The sequence below is a fragment of the Ahaetulla prasina genome, chromosome 2, assembly GCF_028640845.1.
Source record: "Ahaetulla prasina isolate Xishuangbanna chromosome 2, ASM2864084v1, whole genome shotgun sequence".
Classification (NCBI taxonomy): domain Eukaryota; kingdom Metazoa; phylum Chordata; class Lepidosauria; order Squamata; family Colubridae; genus Ahaetulla; species Ahaetulla prasina.
The window spans coordinates 66,539,528-66,558,688 of record NC_080540.1 but is presented as its reverse complement, the minus strand read 5'-3'; the positions used below and the strand labels follow the sequence as shown (position 1 = coordinate 66,558,688).

Genomic DNA, 19,161 nt, shown 5'->3' with positions numbered 1-19,161 from the left:
GGGGCTGATAATCATTGGCTGCCTTTTGGCACTCGGTGTCAAAAAGATTAGCCATCACTGAGCTAGAATATATTAAAAGGCCATTCCAGGATTTTTGGCACTGTAGGCCAGTCCTTCAGGATCTTTGTATACTATTGAACCTTAGTGAATTTGGTAAATTTCACATTTTCCCTCCCCTTTTTATCTCTGCAAATGAAGATGGAATGAAATAAATCAGACAAAGGCTTGGATTTATATTACTACTTGGGTAAGCGAGAAGCATGAACCCATAAAATAAATTCTGAAGTGCAAAACTAAGAAAGCAGACAGTCCTTTAAAAGGAGCTGGGTGGGGAGTGAACTTGGAAGGATCTTTCTTTTCAGGGAAAAAAAAAAGAAGACTCAAGTAGCAGAATTAAGAGGAGACCAACCTTTTCTCCTTGCGGAAAGTGCATGCTGCTACAGTAAGGGATAATAAAATTGACCAGGCAATACAGAACATTCATTTAAAGAAACTGTTTCTTTGACTTCTGAGCGGTTTATGATTTGAAACCCTGCCATGTGACCCTTCCAAGACCTGGGACATTTGTAAGATTGATCTAGTTGTGCATGTAATACATTTACATACCAGATTTTATATTGGACATTGAATTTAATATCACTTGCAAGTGTAATTTTACTTGCAGCAGTGGCAATAAACAGCAGCAGCAGAGAGAGCAGGACTTGCCTCCAAGGACTGCGTTTAACGGTGGGCCGGGGACTAATTTCTCCAGGCTAGAAGTGCTTAGCAATTGCTGGGGCACCTTTACCAGTTCAATTCATTTCTCTCTCTCTCTCTTTGAGCCTTATTGTACTCTGCAGATGCATGAGGGCATTGGCTGATTCTATAGTTTGGAATACTTTCCATGTATATATGTCAGCCCATCATACATAAACACAATATGCCTTGAACTCTCCCAATGATGGGTTAGCCAATTTTAAGGCTTTACAGAGTGTTGAACAGAATAGAATAGAATAAACAGAATCAGAAGGGACCTTGGAGGTCTTCTCGTCCAACCGCCTGCTCAGGCAGGAAACCTTATACCATTTCAGATAAATGGTTGTCCAATCTCTTCTTAAAACCTCCAGTGTTGCAGCATTCACAACTTCTAGAGGCAAGTTGTTCCACTAATTGATTGTTCTAACTAAGTGTACCGTATATACTCGAGTATAAGCCGAGTTTTTCAGCACATTTTTTGTGCTGAAAAACGCCCCCTCGGCTTATACTCGGGTCTATACGGCTTATACTCGAGTTTTTTTTTTTTTAAGCCCCTCGGCTTATACTCGAGTATATACGGCTTATACTCGAGTTTTTTTTTCTTTTTTTCACATTTTACCGGACTGAAGCCCTGCCGGTGCAGTGAGAGGCGGGCGGGGCCGCCAGCCTTCTCAGCTGAGGGAGGAGGTTTCAACCGGTAGGTGCCTCATTTCCCACCCTCGGCTTATACTCGAGTCCCCAGTTTACCCCAGTTTTTGGGGTAAAATTGGGGACCTCGGCTTATACTCGGATCGGCTTATATTCGAGTATATACGGTAATATATGGGTTCTCCATTTTCCAGCCGGATGGTTGACCAGTTGAGCAACACATGTAAAAAAGAAGAAAGTCTTCCTTGCACATAAACAGCAGTGTGAAACCAGGTGCGAGTCCAACAATTTACCAAGGGGATGATTCTATAGCTGACTTCACAGACTACACACAGGGCATTAAATAAAACAGAACCTCTGCATTTGACTGATAGGTCAACAGCAAATATTTCGAGCTTTGCCTTTAGTAAATGAATTTACTAAATTTGGTAAGTTACAGTGACTGACTATTCCTTGAAAGGAAGAGACTAATACCAATACATACATTTCAGTGGCATAAACTTTCAAGTTAATGAACTCATGAGAAGACGTAGACCATGTCAGAATGGTTTGAAAGAGAATGAATGGCTTTTTGACACCCTTTATTAACATGGATTTACACAAGTTGAGGCTTTTTTGCAACAGGACCAGATTTAACAAGCAAACATTTAAATGGAGTTCCTTTTCCTGATATTGCTCCTGGTCGCAAGAGGCTCTATCAATGCATTCTATATAAGTAACTTTCAAAATAATCTATACAACTGAGAACCAAAATCCACGTACAAACTTCTTTTGAAATTTATTATTTTGTCACGTTCCACTGCTTTTGTTGCTGAAAGCAGTGGAAGTAGTCTGAGAAATGGATTTCAACTTTTGGAAAGCAAGAGAATAGTAGAGTTGTAAACTTTTGAGTTTCCCAACATAGTTCAGAATATGCCCCGACTGTTTTATTTATTTTAAATTTTGAATGCAACTTTATATTAATCTGTCACTCTCAGAGACCAGCCCTTTCTTTAGAAGCATACTTATTCACCCAGAAGAAAGACCAAGGTAAGTCAAGAGTAGTGGAAAGTTACAGAGGATGTTTGAGGACTATCTTCACCTCCCATATCTTCTGGTTAGGTACATTTTGTGACTGGCAACACTCACAATGCTAACTGGTAGATGACTGAACAATTGAAATACTACCATCATAGCATGTTTTGAAATGCTACAAACATTTGTTAAGTTGGGGAACACTAGTAGAATTATTCTTTCACCTGAGAAAAAAGCAGTATAGATGAAGGTCTTAAATTAACTTTATACCTGTTGAGAATCAAATTCTGCTATGTATGGTTCTTCTAAGAAATTATTGACTTGTCTTGTTGATAATGTTCACCTTCAGACTGGAGGAAAACACAATAAAAACAGCTATCCTTCATTGACACTAACCCAAAAAGACTTAGTTGAGGATACAAAAGTAACAGGAATATTGGAGAAAAATGATCATGTAATGCTGGAATTCTTGACTTTTAAGAACTGAGTTGGACTGTGATTGAATTGGATTTTTTCTTTCTTTCAAAAGATCAATGACAGGAGATTCCATGACAGAAAAGGAACTTAAGGTAACAGTAAATACTAAAGCAACAATTGCAAAGAACTCCAAAGGATGGATGGGTGCTGGGGTTTTTGGCAATTTCATTGACCCCCTCCCCACTTTCCATCATTCTAGAGTGCAAAACAGTGAATATTTTATTTAATTTTTATTTGTTTATAAAATTTATTGGCCATCCATCTTGCCACAGAATAACTCTGGATGGTTTACGATCATATAAGAGATAAATATTTATACATACTAAAAAAAAAATAAAACAAGCCAAATGCTATGATCCAATAAAAGATGGGGAGGGCGGGGGTGGGATGTATGGAGGTGAGATCTGTTGTTATTTGATCATCCACCTCCACTGTGATGTTCCCACATTGGAGCCCCAAGCTAGTTGGCCCAAGCAGGTCTTTAAGCTCTTAAGAAAAGTCAGAAGGATTGGAGCCAACCTGACTCCAGGGGACAAGATGTTCCAGGGGGCAGATACAACGGCAGAGAAGGCCCTCCTGGACTCCACCAGCTGGAATAATCAGGGGCCTGCAGCATGCCCCTTCTGCTGGCACAGGTGGGACATACCTATCCTACCCCCCCACCCCACCCCGGGATGGGATGGTTCCCTCAAGTAGCCTGGACACGTCATGAAGGGCTTTAAAGATTACTACTAACACCTTGAATTGCACCTAAGGCAGACTGGCAGCGAATGCAGTTTGTGGAGAAGTAGTGTTACAGGGGCCATTCTTTGGGCCCCAAGAATTGTCTGTGTTGCCACACTTTGCACCAGCTGTAGCTTCCAAATGCTCTTCAGGGCTAGAGAGCATCACAATAGTCTAACTGTGAGATGACTAGGGCCTGAATGACTTATTTTCAGTTACAGGAGAGCAGATTCCAAGTTAATGTAGTAATAATTCAAACAATAAAATTAGCCAAGAGATGAAAAATTGGGTCTCACTGCATATTTGGATATCCAAATATCCAGTGAGAAATTTGGATATCCAAATATCCAGTGAGAAACTTGGATAGCTAACCAGATAACCAGATAGAAATTTGGATAGCTATCTGGTAACACTTTACTGAGCATTTGACTGGCGGACCTGAGCAAATTCTAGGATTTCTTATTCTATTGTTATAATGAATCTGTCTGCTCTGGAGTATTTGTAAGCAGGTTGTTATTAATTCACTAGGCAGCATTTAGTGCTTCTTGTCCACAACAAGAATGGTAGAAAGGGGAAAAAAATGGACTTCTCCTTCACCTTGCAGTGCCACCCCATAAATCTGCACCAGATGGTTAGTGATTTGCTTCAGTGGAGTTTGAAAAAAGGAACAAAAATAGTATGACTGCTGTAGAAACTAGACTGCTTTAGTTTGGCAGTCAGCACAAAAATAGCTATTAATGTTTTAACTGAATGCATACACGCTAATAGTAACAATTTGGGGACAATGCAACAGAGATACAGAGGATGGGACAAAATACACAACTGGGGATAAGAAACAATATATGAAAGACCATGGGAATGGATCTTTAGCAGTCTTTCCCTTCCTGCTTTTCTCCATCCATAGCCAGAAAACAGAAATGCACTGTATTATAGTCTATTCTGATTCTGTCCTACGTTTTTTTCCTATCAGCCTCAAAAAAGTAGAAAAGTGCCAGAAATTGGACCAATTCCAGACCGTTATTTATCTATCTAAAGAAACAGCTGTCTTCTTTTGACAATAATGAGGAGATTCTCACTATCAGGCACTATCTTCATTAAAATTGCTAGCATCCCCAAGGTGATCACCTCTTTGAAAATGGCAGTTGCTAAGAAGTAATAAATTTCATTTTCTGTCCCAACCCTATGCACATTTAAGATGTTATCCTCTTCCCAAAATGAGTCCCACACAAGATGGGAAACTAAAAAATCAGGAGGCAATCTTTCCTACCTAGAATGGTTGCAGGTTAGCCTTATTTCATTTCATTCATCAGGAAAGTTGCACTTCAGATAAGTCCTTTCTTGGTTTCTTTTGAGAATGCCATAGCTTTGCTATTGAATTAAATTAATTCATAATGATTCTATAATTAAATATAGAAGCACCGAGTCTGTTGTCCACAATGGAATAAGAAATTGAATTTTTCTTTAGCTTGGGTTCCATAACAAATTGTACCAATACATGTTATATATGTGCTCTCAAAATCACTGGCTGCTGTCAGCAAGATGTTTTATGGCACATTATGGAAATCAAAATAGCAAGGTTTTTTATTTATTAGATTTCCCAGTGTTATGAATTCTAATAATAGAGAGATAATGTGGAATTCATTTTTTATATTCCAGGTTATTCAAGAATTTTACAAAATTGCAAACCCAATCTTTTACTTTGAAGGATGGCAAAATAAAAGGAGGCGATTATGCTTCAAAAGGAACATTTATTATTTACACAAAACACCACAGAGAGGTAGTGTATTGATGACCACCCACCATGTTTGTTCTCAAGACAAAAACCCATCAGCTGCAACTGACATCCTGAAAGCTGGAAAAAAATAACATCTGCTCAACATGGCTCCATCTTGCTGTCATTACCATCTTTATTTCTAGAGCTCATCATCAACTACTAAAATTGCTGATGTTTGAAGACTTCAAATTTGTGTGAAAAAATAAAAATTATTTGGAACACAAGTAAGACACCATACAACAAGGTTATACTAAAAGAATAAAGATTTTTATTAAGCATTGTAAGTTGCATTCAATAGCCTTCAAATACACCACACCACAATCCATCTACAACCAATCAAACCCAACAGTAGTTCATTCTTGCACAATCCATGAGTTGGGGCAGAACTCCCTTCAACTTACATTAAGATACCTACTTAGCTCTTGCGGGCAGGGAATAGGGAATTACACCTCATTTCTGATCACTAATGTGTGATGAAGAGCATCAGGAGAATTATATGAAAACGAATATAAAGAAATGATTCTGATTCTGAAGTACATTAAGTTTGGAAACACTAACAAAAACATCAAAATGATACAGGTATATTTGCTTATACTAAATTCTTGATGGGAAAGTTCTCAAGAACAAGCCATTTGTTTCCTGCTACAGAAGGGGGGTATTTCTTGAAGATCAAAGCTTTTTTTGTGTTTTTCCACAGAATTTCATATTTGCTAATATGAAGGCATAAAACAGCAACAGAGAACAATAATGCATACAGCAATGAGTACACCAGGGTAACGTTGATATTCAAAACGGCTAGATAATTTTTTTTTGTTTTAGAATAAATGCAACAGAGGTCAATAATCACAAAATTTTAAGGTTAGAGCAAGATCAGTCAATGACTAAACATAGTTAACATCTTTTATAGGACTATTACTGATTATTAGCTTTTTTTTTGTTTTGCAAATGGGCACAGTACTTGTAAGAATGGAAGAAAGAGGACAAGAACATGCATAATATTAACTACACACTTTAAAATTATGAACCATGCAGAAGTTTAGCTCAAATAGTAGTACTAATGGTCTACGTCTGATTCAAAAACCACATAGTTCATTGATCACGGATGCATGGTATTAGTCACAAAAAGTATCAGAACACATTGTGTTTCTTTTGAAAAGGTCATTTGCATCTTCTATGATTTTCAAGTTAAATCCATTTTAACTTGCTTGTAAAGTATTATGATGTATATTTAAAATCAGCAGAACTCCAATATTACTCTATAATTTTTTTTTATTTTGATAGTTTGCACATTTTAAACATAAAAAGAAACCACATCAACGGTGATGAAATTTAAGAAAAGAAAGAACTGTGGTTGTGCCTTTCCCCCCCATAATCATGAAATCAAAGCCTTAAGGAAAGCTTTGTGACACAGTAATGCAAAATCAAATATAATGGCATACATATGGTGCCAAGTACTAAAAATTATATTTTAAGCTATATATACTGAAAGACTGCCAAAATTTGTTTTTCTTTTCCTTTTTAATATATTTCAAGAAACAAAAACGACAAGCTTTTGTCATAACCAGTTTAAACTTTGTGTATACATCATTTTAAGTGCGGGAGTCAAATGCTCTTCATTCTCTTTCATTTTTATTGTATTGTAGCATTTTGACTACAACTGGTTAAAACTAAAAATGTGTTCTTTAAATCTCTGACATCCAAGAGGGATCCGAATTTCCAAGTCCTCATTTTTCTCTTACGGAAAGGAAAAAATGTACGTAACTGTAGGCTCTCTTTCTTTCCAGATATTCCTAATCCTGACCCTTCCAACATCCTTCACCCTCTATAAAAAATAAGTTTACTCTTCTTTTTTTAAGACAGTAGCCTCAAGAGCATCATCTTTATGGCAAACACTGTCTGCATTTAGTGCATTTAAGTGAGGATTTGTATTGCACATTTTAGAGTCATTACTCAAGGCACTTTCAGACTGGTTGGAAGCCCTGACATCTGCTGTACTCCCATTCATATGGGAAGCTGGTTTCTCCTCATTCATTATGCCATTTTCAGCCAGGGATCCTTCTGAAGACACAATAGAGGACTTGCCTTCCTCTGATTTTGATTTAAGTTCTTTGGCCACTTCCTCCGCTGAAGCAGCATAAGGAGGTTTGCCCTGTTTTTTAAACATTAAAATAAAAGAATAATAAAAGAAAAGAAATAATGAAATTAGTTAGGAACGTAACTGAAAAGTTTTTGAGATTTTTGTTACACAGGTTCTGATGCCTGTGATACTAAGAGCACTTTTCAGTCTGGGAAATATTATTAGTAATTGGCATTTGCCAGCTAGCTATCTGCAATCCACATAGTCAGGGGTATTAACTGGTTTAATATCTGATAATAAAATATAAATGTTTGTAAAACAAAGTTCTTTAAACAATTACCATATATTATAGTATATCACTATACTATACCTAATGGAAAATGTGCTGGTTTATCTAACTGCTTTCTGTGGAAATAGAATACTAAGCGGGACATTGATCTCACTCAACAATTTGGCACGGTTTTTTATTCTTTAACAAAAAACACAAGGAAAATGAATTTGTTAACCCTCTGTTTGGCCAATGTACCTAAAACATAATTGTGTTTTCTAAAACACAAATCCCAATGTAACAGTAACGTATGTGCATTAACAAAAAGAGCCGATACCTGTTTTTGTTTCCATTACCTGAATAACTCCCTGGTTCTTATAAGCTCTCCCATAGTATCTTCCTCCTCGGCCAAATGTTCTTATCACTGGTGTGGAAATAACTCCTCTAGGACGTCTTTATAGAACCAGAAAAAGGTAAACATATTTAATTTCATAAATTTATCTGGAAATACAGCAGAATTCAATTTCCCTTGCAGAACCAAAAAAGCAATTGTTTTTCTTATTTTCAGAAAGCAACTAAAACATTATTTTAATAGACTGAATTCTAGCTTTGCAATATTTCTTCTCCTTACATTATGCATTTCCCACTTATCAGCTAATTAACCTAGCAAGAGAAAACTTTATGTTTATTTGAATAATCATTGGTAATATAATTTATATTGGAATAAAATTATCCTCATTTCTAGAACATGTTCTTAAGCATTCTTAACTGTAAGATTAAAGTTGAAGAAACTTCCTATGAATAAATTCAATTATACTTATTTATTGATTCTTAATTGCCACTCTATTTTTACAATCTCACCCTAGTGTTGCTATATTTTTCCAACTGCAGTAGGGTTAATTTCCTAATTATTGTAGCATTAATTTCCTAATTATAATGTAATATATTTTTAGTTATTTATTGGATTTACATGGATGCACAATCTCAAATATGTAATTGGCTAATGAATAATAAAAACTACATACAAGTATCATATTAAAAACACATAGCAGGAAATATTTTTTTAAAAAGATCATATAATTAACACAACGAGGAAATGGCAGTTACCCACTCAGGATGAGATAGAACTGGGTTCCCAAGGCCTTGTAGAAGGGCAGTAAGGTCAGGACAATCTCTTTCTGGAGGAATGGCATTCCAGAGGGCAGGTACTATAGCAGAAAAGGCTGTCCACCTAAGCTATGCCATACAACATACCTTAGGAGAAAGTACTGGGAATATGCCCCACCCCCATGGATCAGATAGAATGGGGAGAAACGACTGGGCAGAGATGCTTCTGCAAGTTTCCTGGTTCCAAGCCATGAAAGATTTTGAAAGTGAATATGGCACCTGGAATTGCACCGAGAAACATTCCAATAGCCTATGTACTTTTTGGTGTCCCATGCGCAGTAGTCCAATGTAATGAGACATTACAGGGCAAAAAATAAGATGTAGTATCTTCCAATCCCAGAGGCTCTTCATACCCTAGCCCCATCTCCTGTATACCTTCTTTGAGGTAGCGGCTTTTTGGATGCCAACCACTTATCTTTTGGGACTACCATACTTGATATCCATATCTAGCCTGGTAAGCTGTGAGAGACAAGCTCACCCTACCTGTGCTGCGTTTCTTACAATTAAAAAATCAAAATCCAGAAGTTACCATAAAAATGTCACTTCCTAACCATGTCGCATAACTGTCATGATTGATGTTCACATCTACTTCTATAGAAACAGAAAGATACCTGAATAGTCCTGTTTCGATTTTTGGATTTGTCCAGCTTTTTGGAGATTCCAACATTAACCAGAAGTTCTAAGAACATAGGATGTCATGTTCTTTGCCCAGCTTCTGTGGTCATTTTTCAAAAAAGAATTCCTTTCTATATTCAACAGGGATGCAATCTACTCTATATGTGACAAGAAGCCAGCCCTCACTCACAGGGATATGGACTGAGAATCTGCATTCTATAGAATGCAGTCATGGGTCATACATTCACAATAAATGTATAGATTGGTTTGCATCTTCTCATTACTTTGCATGAAATATTAATTTTTAAAATGATCTCTGAATTAAGATTTCCTTTTGTCTTTAAATATTTGTATTTAACAATACGATTAAAAATTAAAAAAACTTGACAGTTTCCAATAAATTCACAGTCAGCAATGTAGCCTTCTATGTTGACAAATGGTTCACAGATTTATGCCAATTTCATTGTCCCATGAAGGAGGCTTACAAATGAAACCAATAATATTTTACAACAATCAAAACACACGTTGCAAACTACCCAAACTAATACAAATGTGATGGCTGTATAAAAAATTGATAAATAAAATTAATCAGTCTTTACACTTACATTCTAACAAAATAAAGAGCTGAGCCAATACACTCTGAATTAGACAATCACCACTTCTGTGTCATAATCAAATCAAAATCCAGCAAGCATCTCTTTTAATTAATCCAAAGAGAATTGTAATGTTGGTATTTTCTTACCCTCTTGGCCCTCCAACAGAAACCACCTGCAGAGGAAATGGCCCCCTGCTTCCTCCTCGACCACGCCTGCTTCCAGCCCAGTGGCCCACCACAGTGCCAGCTATTTCAAGCTTCCCTCCCTGAGAAGGAATGGGTTGGACACCTAAACCAAGATTTAAAAATGTGTTATTTTTAAATGGAGGAATGTTATTATCTCTGAAAGATTTCTTTTTCTTTGTAAGAGTGAAATCTGGCACATACCTGCATAGCCTTTGTGTCAAAGTAGGATTTAAGACCACTGAGATCAGTGGCACAGCAAGCACAAACAAAATCCAATTCATTTTTGTGAAATGAATGGGGTACAATGTATCATTCCAAAATTACACTTGGGTAAATTATTTCTAAGTGACTTGTTCTGAAGATAAAACTGTCCAACAGAAACTTTGCTTCCACAACCCTCATCCTGTTGTCAATAAAGGGTAGTTTGGGATTTGTTGGCATGCAAGTGAATAACTAGGGGGGTGCTAACATAGCCAGGATAGACTTGATATTTCAAAGAAAATATTTGGATGTTTAATCCAATTGTTTCAAACTTTCCTGTTGAATAACTTGAAAAAAACCCGATGCTGTGAGAATTTCAAATGTTTAATATTTACCAAAAAAGAACATTGCATTAACTAATATTAAAAACACTGAAACAAGGTATAAATGCATTCTAAAATCTTCAGAAAGCTTTTCTTTCAAAATGCATCTAATTTTAAATTTGAACATTTGTATCTACCGGCATTATTACAATTTCTATTTTACTTTCAAACAAGCATTTCCAATGATCTAAGGAAGGAACAATAGCTATACAGCACTATCTTGAGCTAATGGCAAAAAGCTTAAAAGTAGTTGGAATCAGAAGTAATGTAAATGTAAATGTAGTAATGACTACAATGTTGATATAGTCACAGAATTTCATTCTTTTTTTTGTATTTTATTATCTGGTAACAACACACTAACTGCTACATTAGGCTACTAAGCAATAAATAGAAAATGCAGCATCTAGCCAACTTAATTTCAAAAGCTAAGCAATGGCTGTAATCACCAGGGCCTGAGCTCAGTCTGAGGAGAACCTTAACTTTAAGAGACATTAAATGGATCTTTGATTTAGAGACCACATAGCAATCTGTGAAAAATAATTCAAATGTAGGAATTTCCTATTCTATCTTTTCACATACATACACTGAAGAAAATAGGAGAACTTTTTCTTTAAAGTATGTGCTTTATTTTAGAAAGACAAACTCATACAATGAATGTTGGAAAGTTCCAGTCAATGCACTGCTGTTGTGAGCAATAAGTAAAAGGGTTTGGTGGTATTACCGCCCTGAAACTTGCTAGTCCTGTTGCCATCGTTGCCAGAGAAAGGTCCAGAGTGTCCTCCTGTGGCAGTCACTCGGAAGGTCCGATACGCGCCTGCTGCAACTGTTTCCCCATAAGGGCCCCCAAAGCCATAGACTCCTGTGAAAAGGAAAGGGACAGAACCTCTTTAAGGATTAATTCTCAGACTAATATTGCTTTATGACAATTTGATGTATGACTGTAATAGGCAGACTTTATTACGGCCGTATGTCAAGAACTACCTGGCTGATGGGGTCTACAACATACCTTTCTTGCCTGTCTAGATGGGGCAGGCTGATATAATGGGACCAAAACGGTTGCAAGGGTAACCTGGCCCCATGCCATATAGGGCTTGTTAAGTCATAATCAACACCTTGAATTGGACAAGATGGAGACCAGCACCCAACAGTTTGTGCGGCAGAGGTGTTACATGCACCACTATTTGGGCACCCAAGATTGCCTGCGTAACCATATTTTGTACTAGCTGAAGCTTCCAGATTCTTTTCAAAGGCAGCCCCATGTAGAATGCTTGCAATAATCCAAGAGAAGTGACTAGGGCATTAGTAACTGGTATTGATTTCCTGTTAATCTCTCTCTCTCTCTCCTTCCCTCCATCCCTCTGTAGCACTGTTTGGACAGAAACTGTCTTGTTTATTTATATATAAGTGTCTATATAAATATATATATATATACATACTTGGCCAGTAAGAATTCTATTCTATATTGTATTATGTATGCTATTTTTAAAAATTGTGAGCTGCCCAGATCCATTTTGTCCTTAGTGGTCTCTGATCTTGTTTGTTTTTCTGCAGGTGTTTCATTCCACAACTTGGTAACTTTTTCAGTGCTAGAAGGGATTTGCTGTTTACAGTATATGTAGTGGCTTGCCTTGTCAGTGTTAGTGGGGATTGTTATTTTCTCCTCAGTAGTCCCTTGCTTCGGTTGCTGTTTACTATTTGATTGTTTGTCTGGTGTTAATTCCTGCTTACCTGGTTGTTGATTGCTGGTGATATGTTCAGGTCTTTTGTTTCCTCTTTAGTTTTTTTTTAATCAACTCTTTTGAACGGTGTGTAAATGTTGTTTATCTCTATGTGTAAATATGCAATTATATATATAATTAAATATGTAGTTGAATTACATATTTAAATCTGGCTATTATCCAGACTTATATCTCTCTTTGTATAAACAGCTTTTCAGGGTAAATTTTAGTTGATTAACTATTTTTGCCAGTTCAATTGTCTTAATCTGTATTGATCTGCTTGCTCCTATTCCACCATTCCATTAGGAGCTATAGGTGATAGATGTAGGGTTTTTCTTTCCATTTTCAACTCAAAACTATGAGTTAGGTTGGTCTGAGATGTGAACCTGTGTCTCCCTACTATAGTCCAAAATCTTAGTCAAAACATGCTTCCTACACAAAGGTCCCAATACAATATCTCATTAATTTATATTGGATTAACAGATATAACAGTGAAGAAGTCTTACCAGCGAAGCCTCTGCCTCTGCCCTGAGGTGGAACTGGCCCAAAGTGCCGAGGATAAACAGAAGCTGGATAGAAAGGCATGGCAGGTGGTGGTGGGAAAGGGAGTGGATGGTTTTGCCTGGAGAAATTTAAACCTTCAAGGATGCTCTGGCGCATCTTTTCTACCTTGGCAGCTTGTTCAGCCTACAACAAACAATATGGCACAACATATTTATATTATGAATACAAATCACAGATATTCATACATTTCTAAATAACATTATTGAAGGCAGTTAGCCAGGTAATTGATGGTATTTGCAAACATTAAGGGACAGAAAATCAATACATCAATGAATTATCTCCCTGTAAGACAAAATTGTTTCCCATATAATGTTTTATTTTCTTAACAAAATATTTAAAACAGTATATCCTCTGTTCGTTATTTATGTTTTGGATAATAAAGAGTTTGTTAGAATACCCAAAGTGATTTGAAAGCTTTAAAAATCTTTCAAAATAGTGTACACAAAATATGGATTATTTGAATTTGACATTTCTGAATATAGGAATGTCAAAGAAAGACAGGGTCTCCTGGATGTGAAAAATGCCATCTCCACCTGTTTGAAACCTCTTTTTTTTTTTAAAGAAATACTGCATCCTAGTTAACAAAAAAGAAAGAGCAGATTCTGGATCACTTATGTGGTAAAAAGTAAGCAAATATAAAATTTGTGTCACAGATCACCTACATATGTCCATACCCTATACCAAATTACTACAAATTAACTATTGTTAGCATGCAGAATCATGAATTTGAGATGAATGGCCATTTAAATGGAAATAAAATTTTAAAAAATATTCCAAATCAACCCAAATTACTGTGGCACAAAATAATTATCATAATTTTAAGGATTTGAACAATCAAGGATTGTTTACTTGCATACAGACATACTTACAGCAATCTACATTCAAGAAAGCTTTTAGCATGATACAACCAATCAGATAAATAATACATTCTATTATATGTTTAATTATACATTTGCCCTTAGGCTAAAATCCTCTGCCTGCAAATGAATTTGAGCTCATTACCAAAAACAAGAATACTGACTACCTATTTGTCCATACACATACACATTCAATTAGACATCGCACCCATCACAGGACCAACATTACCTGACCATCACAGAGGTCAATGAGGGGAGCTTTCTCCCGACTTGCTTTGATGAGCTTCGTCTGGAACAACTTCCCATCAAAGTACATCCATGGACAACAATGCTCCCATGGAATTGGCTGCCCACAAGCATCATTGGCAAACAATGCCATGTCAACACCACTCATGAATAATGCTGAGAGCTGAATTCCTCGAGGATCTAGGTTTTCAATCTTAAAAACAAAAGTGTAGAACTTTATTGGTTAAAGTCTATACAAGGATCCAAGATTAAAGAATTAAACTATAGCAGTGTTAAAATAGATTTAAGTAATACTTTTAAAAAGATATAGGCATGAATTTTTGTAGTCACCGCTGTTAAACAGTAGTCTTGTTTAGAAGTCTGTAAAACAGCCCATAAATCTTAGCTTAGCTATTCTCTGTATATTAGTGAGAAATACCACAGAAATCTGTGAGTGCACATGAATTGGAAATTGTATATTAATACTCACAGAATTTAGCTATTTCCACACCTCACTCAAGCTAAGCAGACTCAAACTGGTTAGTACCACTAGGAAAACTATACCAGAGCTATAAGGTATACTGGAAAAAACTTATTATTATGGCATTTCAATATTGCCAAAAGAAACACATGGATGTGCCTGTGGAGTTATACCTGACAGAGCCTCTATCTTTCTTCCATCACTAGCCCAAAAGAAGCATTTGCACAGACATCTAAAAAAGCAATGCATGTTATTAGGATGTCTGTCTCTCTCTTTTGCCAATCCTGCACAAGACTTGACTTTAAGAAGAAATGCTTGTCCCTCCCCCATCACAGAAGCCCTAATTTATTTAAAAATAGACAGCCTGCAGTACTGGGGCTGCATGAGGGTTCCAAACTTAGTTTTTGTACCCACCCAAGCCCACTTTCACCATCACAGCTGAAAACCAACGCCTCAAAAATTTGAACAAATTAGAATTCCAAATCAACCCAAATTACTGTGGCACAAAATAATTATCATAATTTTAAGGATTTGAACAATCAAGGATTGTTTACTTGCATACAGACATACTTACAGCAATCTACATTCAAGAAAGCTTTTAGCATGATACAACCAATCAGATAAATAATACATTCTATTATATGTTTAATTATACATTTGCCCTTAGGCTAAAATCCTCTGCCTGCAAATGAATTTGAGCTCATTACCAAAAACAAGAATACTGACTACCTATTTGTCCATACACATACACATTCAATTAGACATCGCACCCATCACAGGAGCAACATTACCTGACCATCACAGAGGTCAATGAGGGAGCTTTCTCGACTTGCTTTGATGAGCTTCGTCTGGAACAACTTCCCATCAAAGTACATCCATGGACAACAATGCTCCCATGGAATTGGCTGCCCACAAGCATCATTGGCAAACAATGCCATGTCAACACCACTCATGAATAATGCTGAGAGCTGAATTCCTCGAGGATCTAGGTTTTCAATCTTAAAAACAAAAGTGTAGAACTTTATTGGTTAAAGTCTATACAAGGATCCAAGATTAAAGAATTAAACTATAGCAGTGTTAAAATAGATTTAAGTAATACTTTTAAAAAGATATAGGCATGAATTTTTGTAGTCACCGCTGTTAAACAGTAGTCTTGTTTAGAAGTCTGTAAAACAGCCCATAAATCTTAGCTTAGCTATTCTCTGTATATTAGTGAGAAATACCACAGAAATCTGTGAGTGCACATGAATTGGAAATTGTATATTAATACTCACAGAATTTAGCTATTTCCACACCTCACTCAAGCTAAGCAGACTCAAACTGGTTAGTACCACTAGGAAAACTATACCAGAGCTATAAGGTATACTGGAAAAAACTATTATTATGGCATTTCAATATTGCCAAAAGAAACACATGGATGTGCCTGTGGAGTTATACCTGACAGAGCCTCTATCTTTCTTCCATCACTAGCCCAAAAGAAGCATTTGCACAGACATCTAAAAAAGCAATGCATGTTATTAGGATGTCTGTCTCTCTCTTTTGCCAATCCTGCACAAGACTTGACTTTAAGAAGAAATGCTTGTCCCTCCCCCATCACAGAAGCCCTAATTTATTTAAAAATAGACAGCCTGCAGTACTGGGGCTGCATGAGGGTTCCAAACTTAGTTTTTGTACCCACCCAAGCCCACTTTCACCATCACAGCTGAAAACCAACGCCTCAAAAATTTGAACAAATTAGAATTCAAAAATGAAATCCCCACAAGTTATGTTCATATCTGCATTGTTGTTCTCTGCAGCACTTGATTCTTCCCAAATGATACCTGCAGTCTGTAGATACTGAAAAGTCACCCATGCTTGCTTTAGTTATTGAAATATAGCTTGTCTCTTGCCTCTTTCAAAAGAATAAAATTTGCCCCAATTACTGACAAACCTGAACAGTGAGTGGTGTGATTAGTTTAGCTATAGTACTGCTAGCATGATAAAGCTGGAGAAGAAAATATCCCAAAGGCAGGAAAAAATGCAAGAATGCCTTAGTAGGCAAGAAAAAAATAAATTGATTTCATTGTAGAAAAAGCTTGTACAGACACATTATGGAAATTAATGATGCAAATCACTACCCAGCTAACAGAATAGCAAATATCTGCAGTAAAAGTTGAGGCATATCCTTTTTTTATTATCTGAAGTACAATATTTAGCAACATTAATAAACATAATGCATGTCTTCACATTTTTTACGAGACTGTTATTATAAAAGGAAATTGGGGTAGCTTTCTAGCCAAACCCAATTATTTCTCTCCTTTTCTCAGTTAAAAATCAGAGGAGCTGTCACTTAGTACAGCTGATAGATGATCCACTGTCCAAACTCCTCAAGGAGCCGAAGATATGACTGGATTTTCTAGATAGAGAAAAAATAGCTTAGAACTATTTTATATGTGAAAGAATTATAATAGTCTATTGCAGGGGTAAACAAGCATTTCAGATGGTCAGCAGATGTTTTGATTTTTGCAACTTTGCTGCATGTATTCTCAAAAACTGGTTGCTTTATTTATAAAATGGGTGCCAAAGGTAAAGATTTGCCTAATTATAAAATGGCTGCCACTATAAGAGAGCTTGTCTAATCACAAATTATGATCAGCGAAATCTCTTTAGCTTTGGGTAGCAGGAAGATACACGTGTAAATTTAGTATAGAACTACCTTTACCTGCCATTTTTGTTTTCTAAGAATGTCTGTAGAGTTTGCGTGGGGGACAGACACATGATCCTAAATAAAAATGAAGCTAAAGCTGAAATTTTCATTTCTTTAAAATGAAAGGAATCATTTAAAAATTAAAGATATGAAGATATCCATAAATATTGGTAGTTATGAGTACCATAACTATCTCTGATATAATTTACAGAACTGAATCAACAAGTGTATTATCAAGTTTTGCTCTTGGAAAGAGAGGATGAAATATTTTGTCTGTTTGTTGCCTTGCAGTAGCTCTGGAAACACACATTGAAGGATTTGTACAGAATGGGAGGTAGCTTTGGGAAGCAGGAGACTAGTAAAATCAGATCCTTTCACTTTCCATTAGCAAAAGTTTCCAATAGCCCAAAGACTCTTCCATCATCGTAGATGTATATTTGGATTCCACCTGTCAATTGTTAATTTCGTTTACATTGGTATAACAATCTATCAATATCAGCCTATGTTTTGAAACTGGATAGTAACTATATGCTATCAAAAATTTTAGACTTCAACATCCACACATCCTAACCAACATAGCCACTGACCATGCTATCTAGGAAATACAAGAGTTGAAGTCTAATACATTTGAAAGGAACAACTGATTGGCCAGAACATTCAAATTCTTAAATGTAGATTTATATATGTCAGGGATAGGTTTACCAAACAAGAGCAGTTAGATCAGATTTTCAAGGTACTTCCAATGTGTCCTATAGAAACAAACTTATGGTGACAGTGTCATAACTGCAATAAATACAGTAGCATTATGAAAATGAAGTCCTATATGATGTGCACAGCATGCCATAAATCTTATATAGCATGCATTACTGTTGACCGAAAAATGTATTTTATTTCTGTCAAACCTAACTTGCTAATAAAATAGACTGTCATAATTATTCTACATGCTTGAATTTTGAAAATGAAAGTACAAGTCAACAAGATGAATTCAGCCTTTTATTGTTGGACAAAATTTGAGATTTACTGTCATCCAGTATGGTTCTTTTCCAAGTCACTCACCTGTAATTCTAAGCTCATACTGATTTAACTGGGGTAATTTACATTCAGAATACAAATACTGCCTTACTGGGTCTGGCCAATGATCAATTTAGCCCAGCATCCTGTCTTCAACGCTAGCCTATATCAGACGATAGAGCCATGGTGTGAGGTAGGCCTCCCTAAGGAAGTACAAGTTGTTAGCAGGAAAGCAGTGAGCGGTTGCTGAGAAAAAGACAGAAAAGTGGGGAAGGGGAGGAAAGGGAAGTTCTACAGAAAGAAGCAAGACAAGCAAAAACAAAAATTACCTATATAGATGGGACAAAATCTTCATCAAAAAGTTCAGTTTAACAAAAAAAAAATCACAAACTCTTTCTGCTGAATGATTTGAATGTTATTATTTTCTAAATTTGAGAATCTTTTAAGATTATACATTAATTATGTCTTATATGAGACTTTTCAGAATAACCTTGGGAATGGAAAATGATATCAATGGTTTCCACAACATGGGTATAACCGTATTTGGTTTTCTTGGTAAAAGGGGGACAATTCAAATAATCTTTTAAGAAACTGACTAAAAAATACTGATTTGAATAAATCCACCAAAAACTGGATTAAGCCCAGGGTGGAATTCTCTCCTCTCTGCTGCCTATTTCCGTGGAGGAAATGCAGATATTTTCAGCTGCAAGTGTCAAATACTTGTACTTCAACCTTTTACTTGAAATTCAGATATTT

General features: G+C 36.2%; 1 protein-coding gene across 1 annotated transcript in view; it reads right to left on the bottom strand.

Moving 5' to 3' along the window:
- Window positions 1-5,616: 5,616 nt before the first annotated feature.
- The window catches only part of FAM120A (family with sequence similarity 120 member A), an 87,907-nt gene continuing 74,362 nt past the window's right edge, over window positions 5,617-19,161 (bottom strand). Inside the window, exons 13-18 of the mRNA XM_058165615.1 lie at window positions 14,232-14,441; window positions 13,088-13,268; window positions 11,585-11,722; window positions 10,241-10,382; window positions 8,073-8,169; window positions 5,617-7,520 (exon numbers count right to left, since the gene is read on the bottom strand). Of these exons, the coding sequence (XP_058021598.1) occupies window positions 7,209-7,520; window positions 8,073-8,169; window positions 10,241-10,382; window positions 11,585-11,722; window positions 13,088-13,268; window positions 14,232-14,441 (1,080 nt within the window). The 3' untranslated portion in view covers window positions 5,617-7,208. The remainder of the gene's footprint in view (window positions 7,521-8,072; window positions 8,170-10,240; window positions 10,383-11,584; window positions 11,723-13,087; window positions 13,269-14,231; window positions 14,442-19,161) is intronic.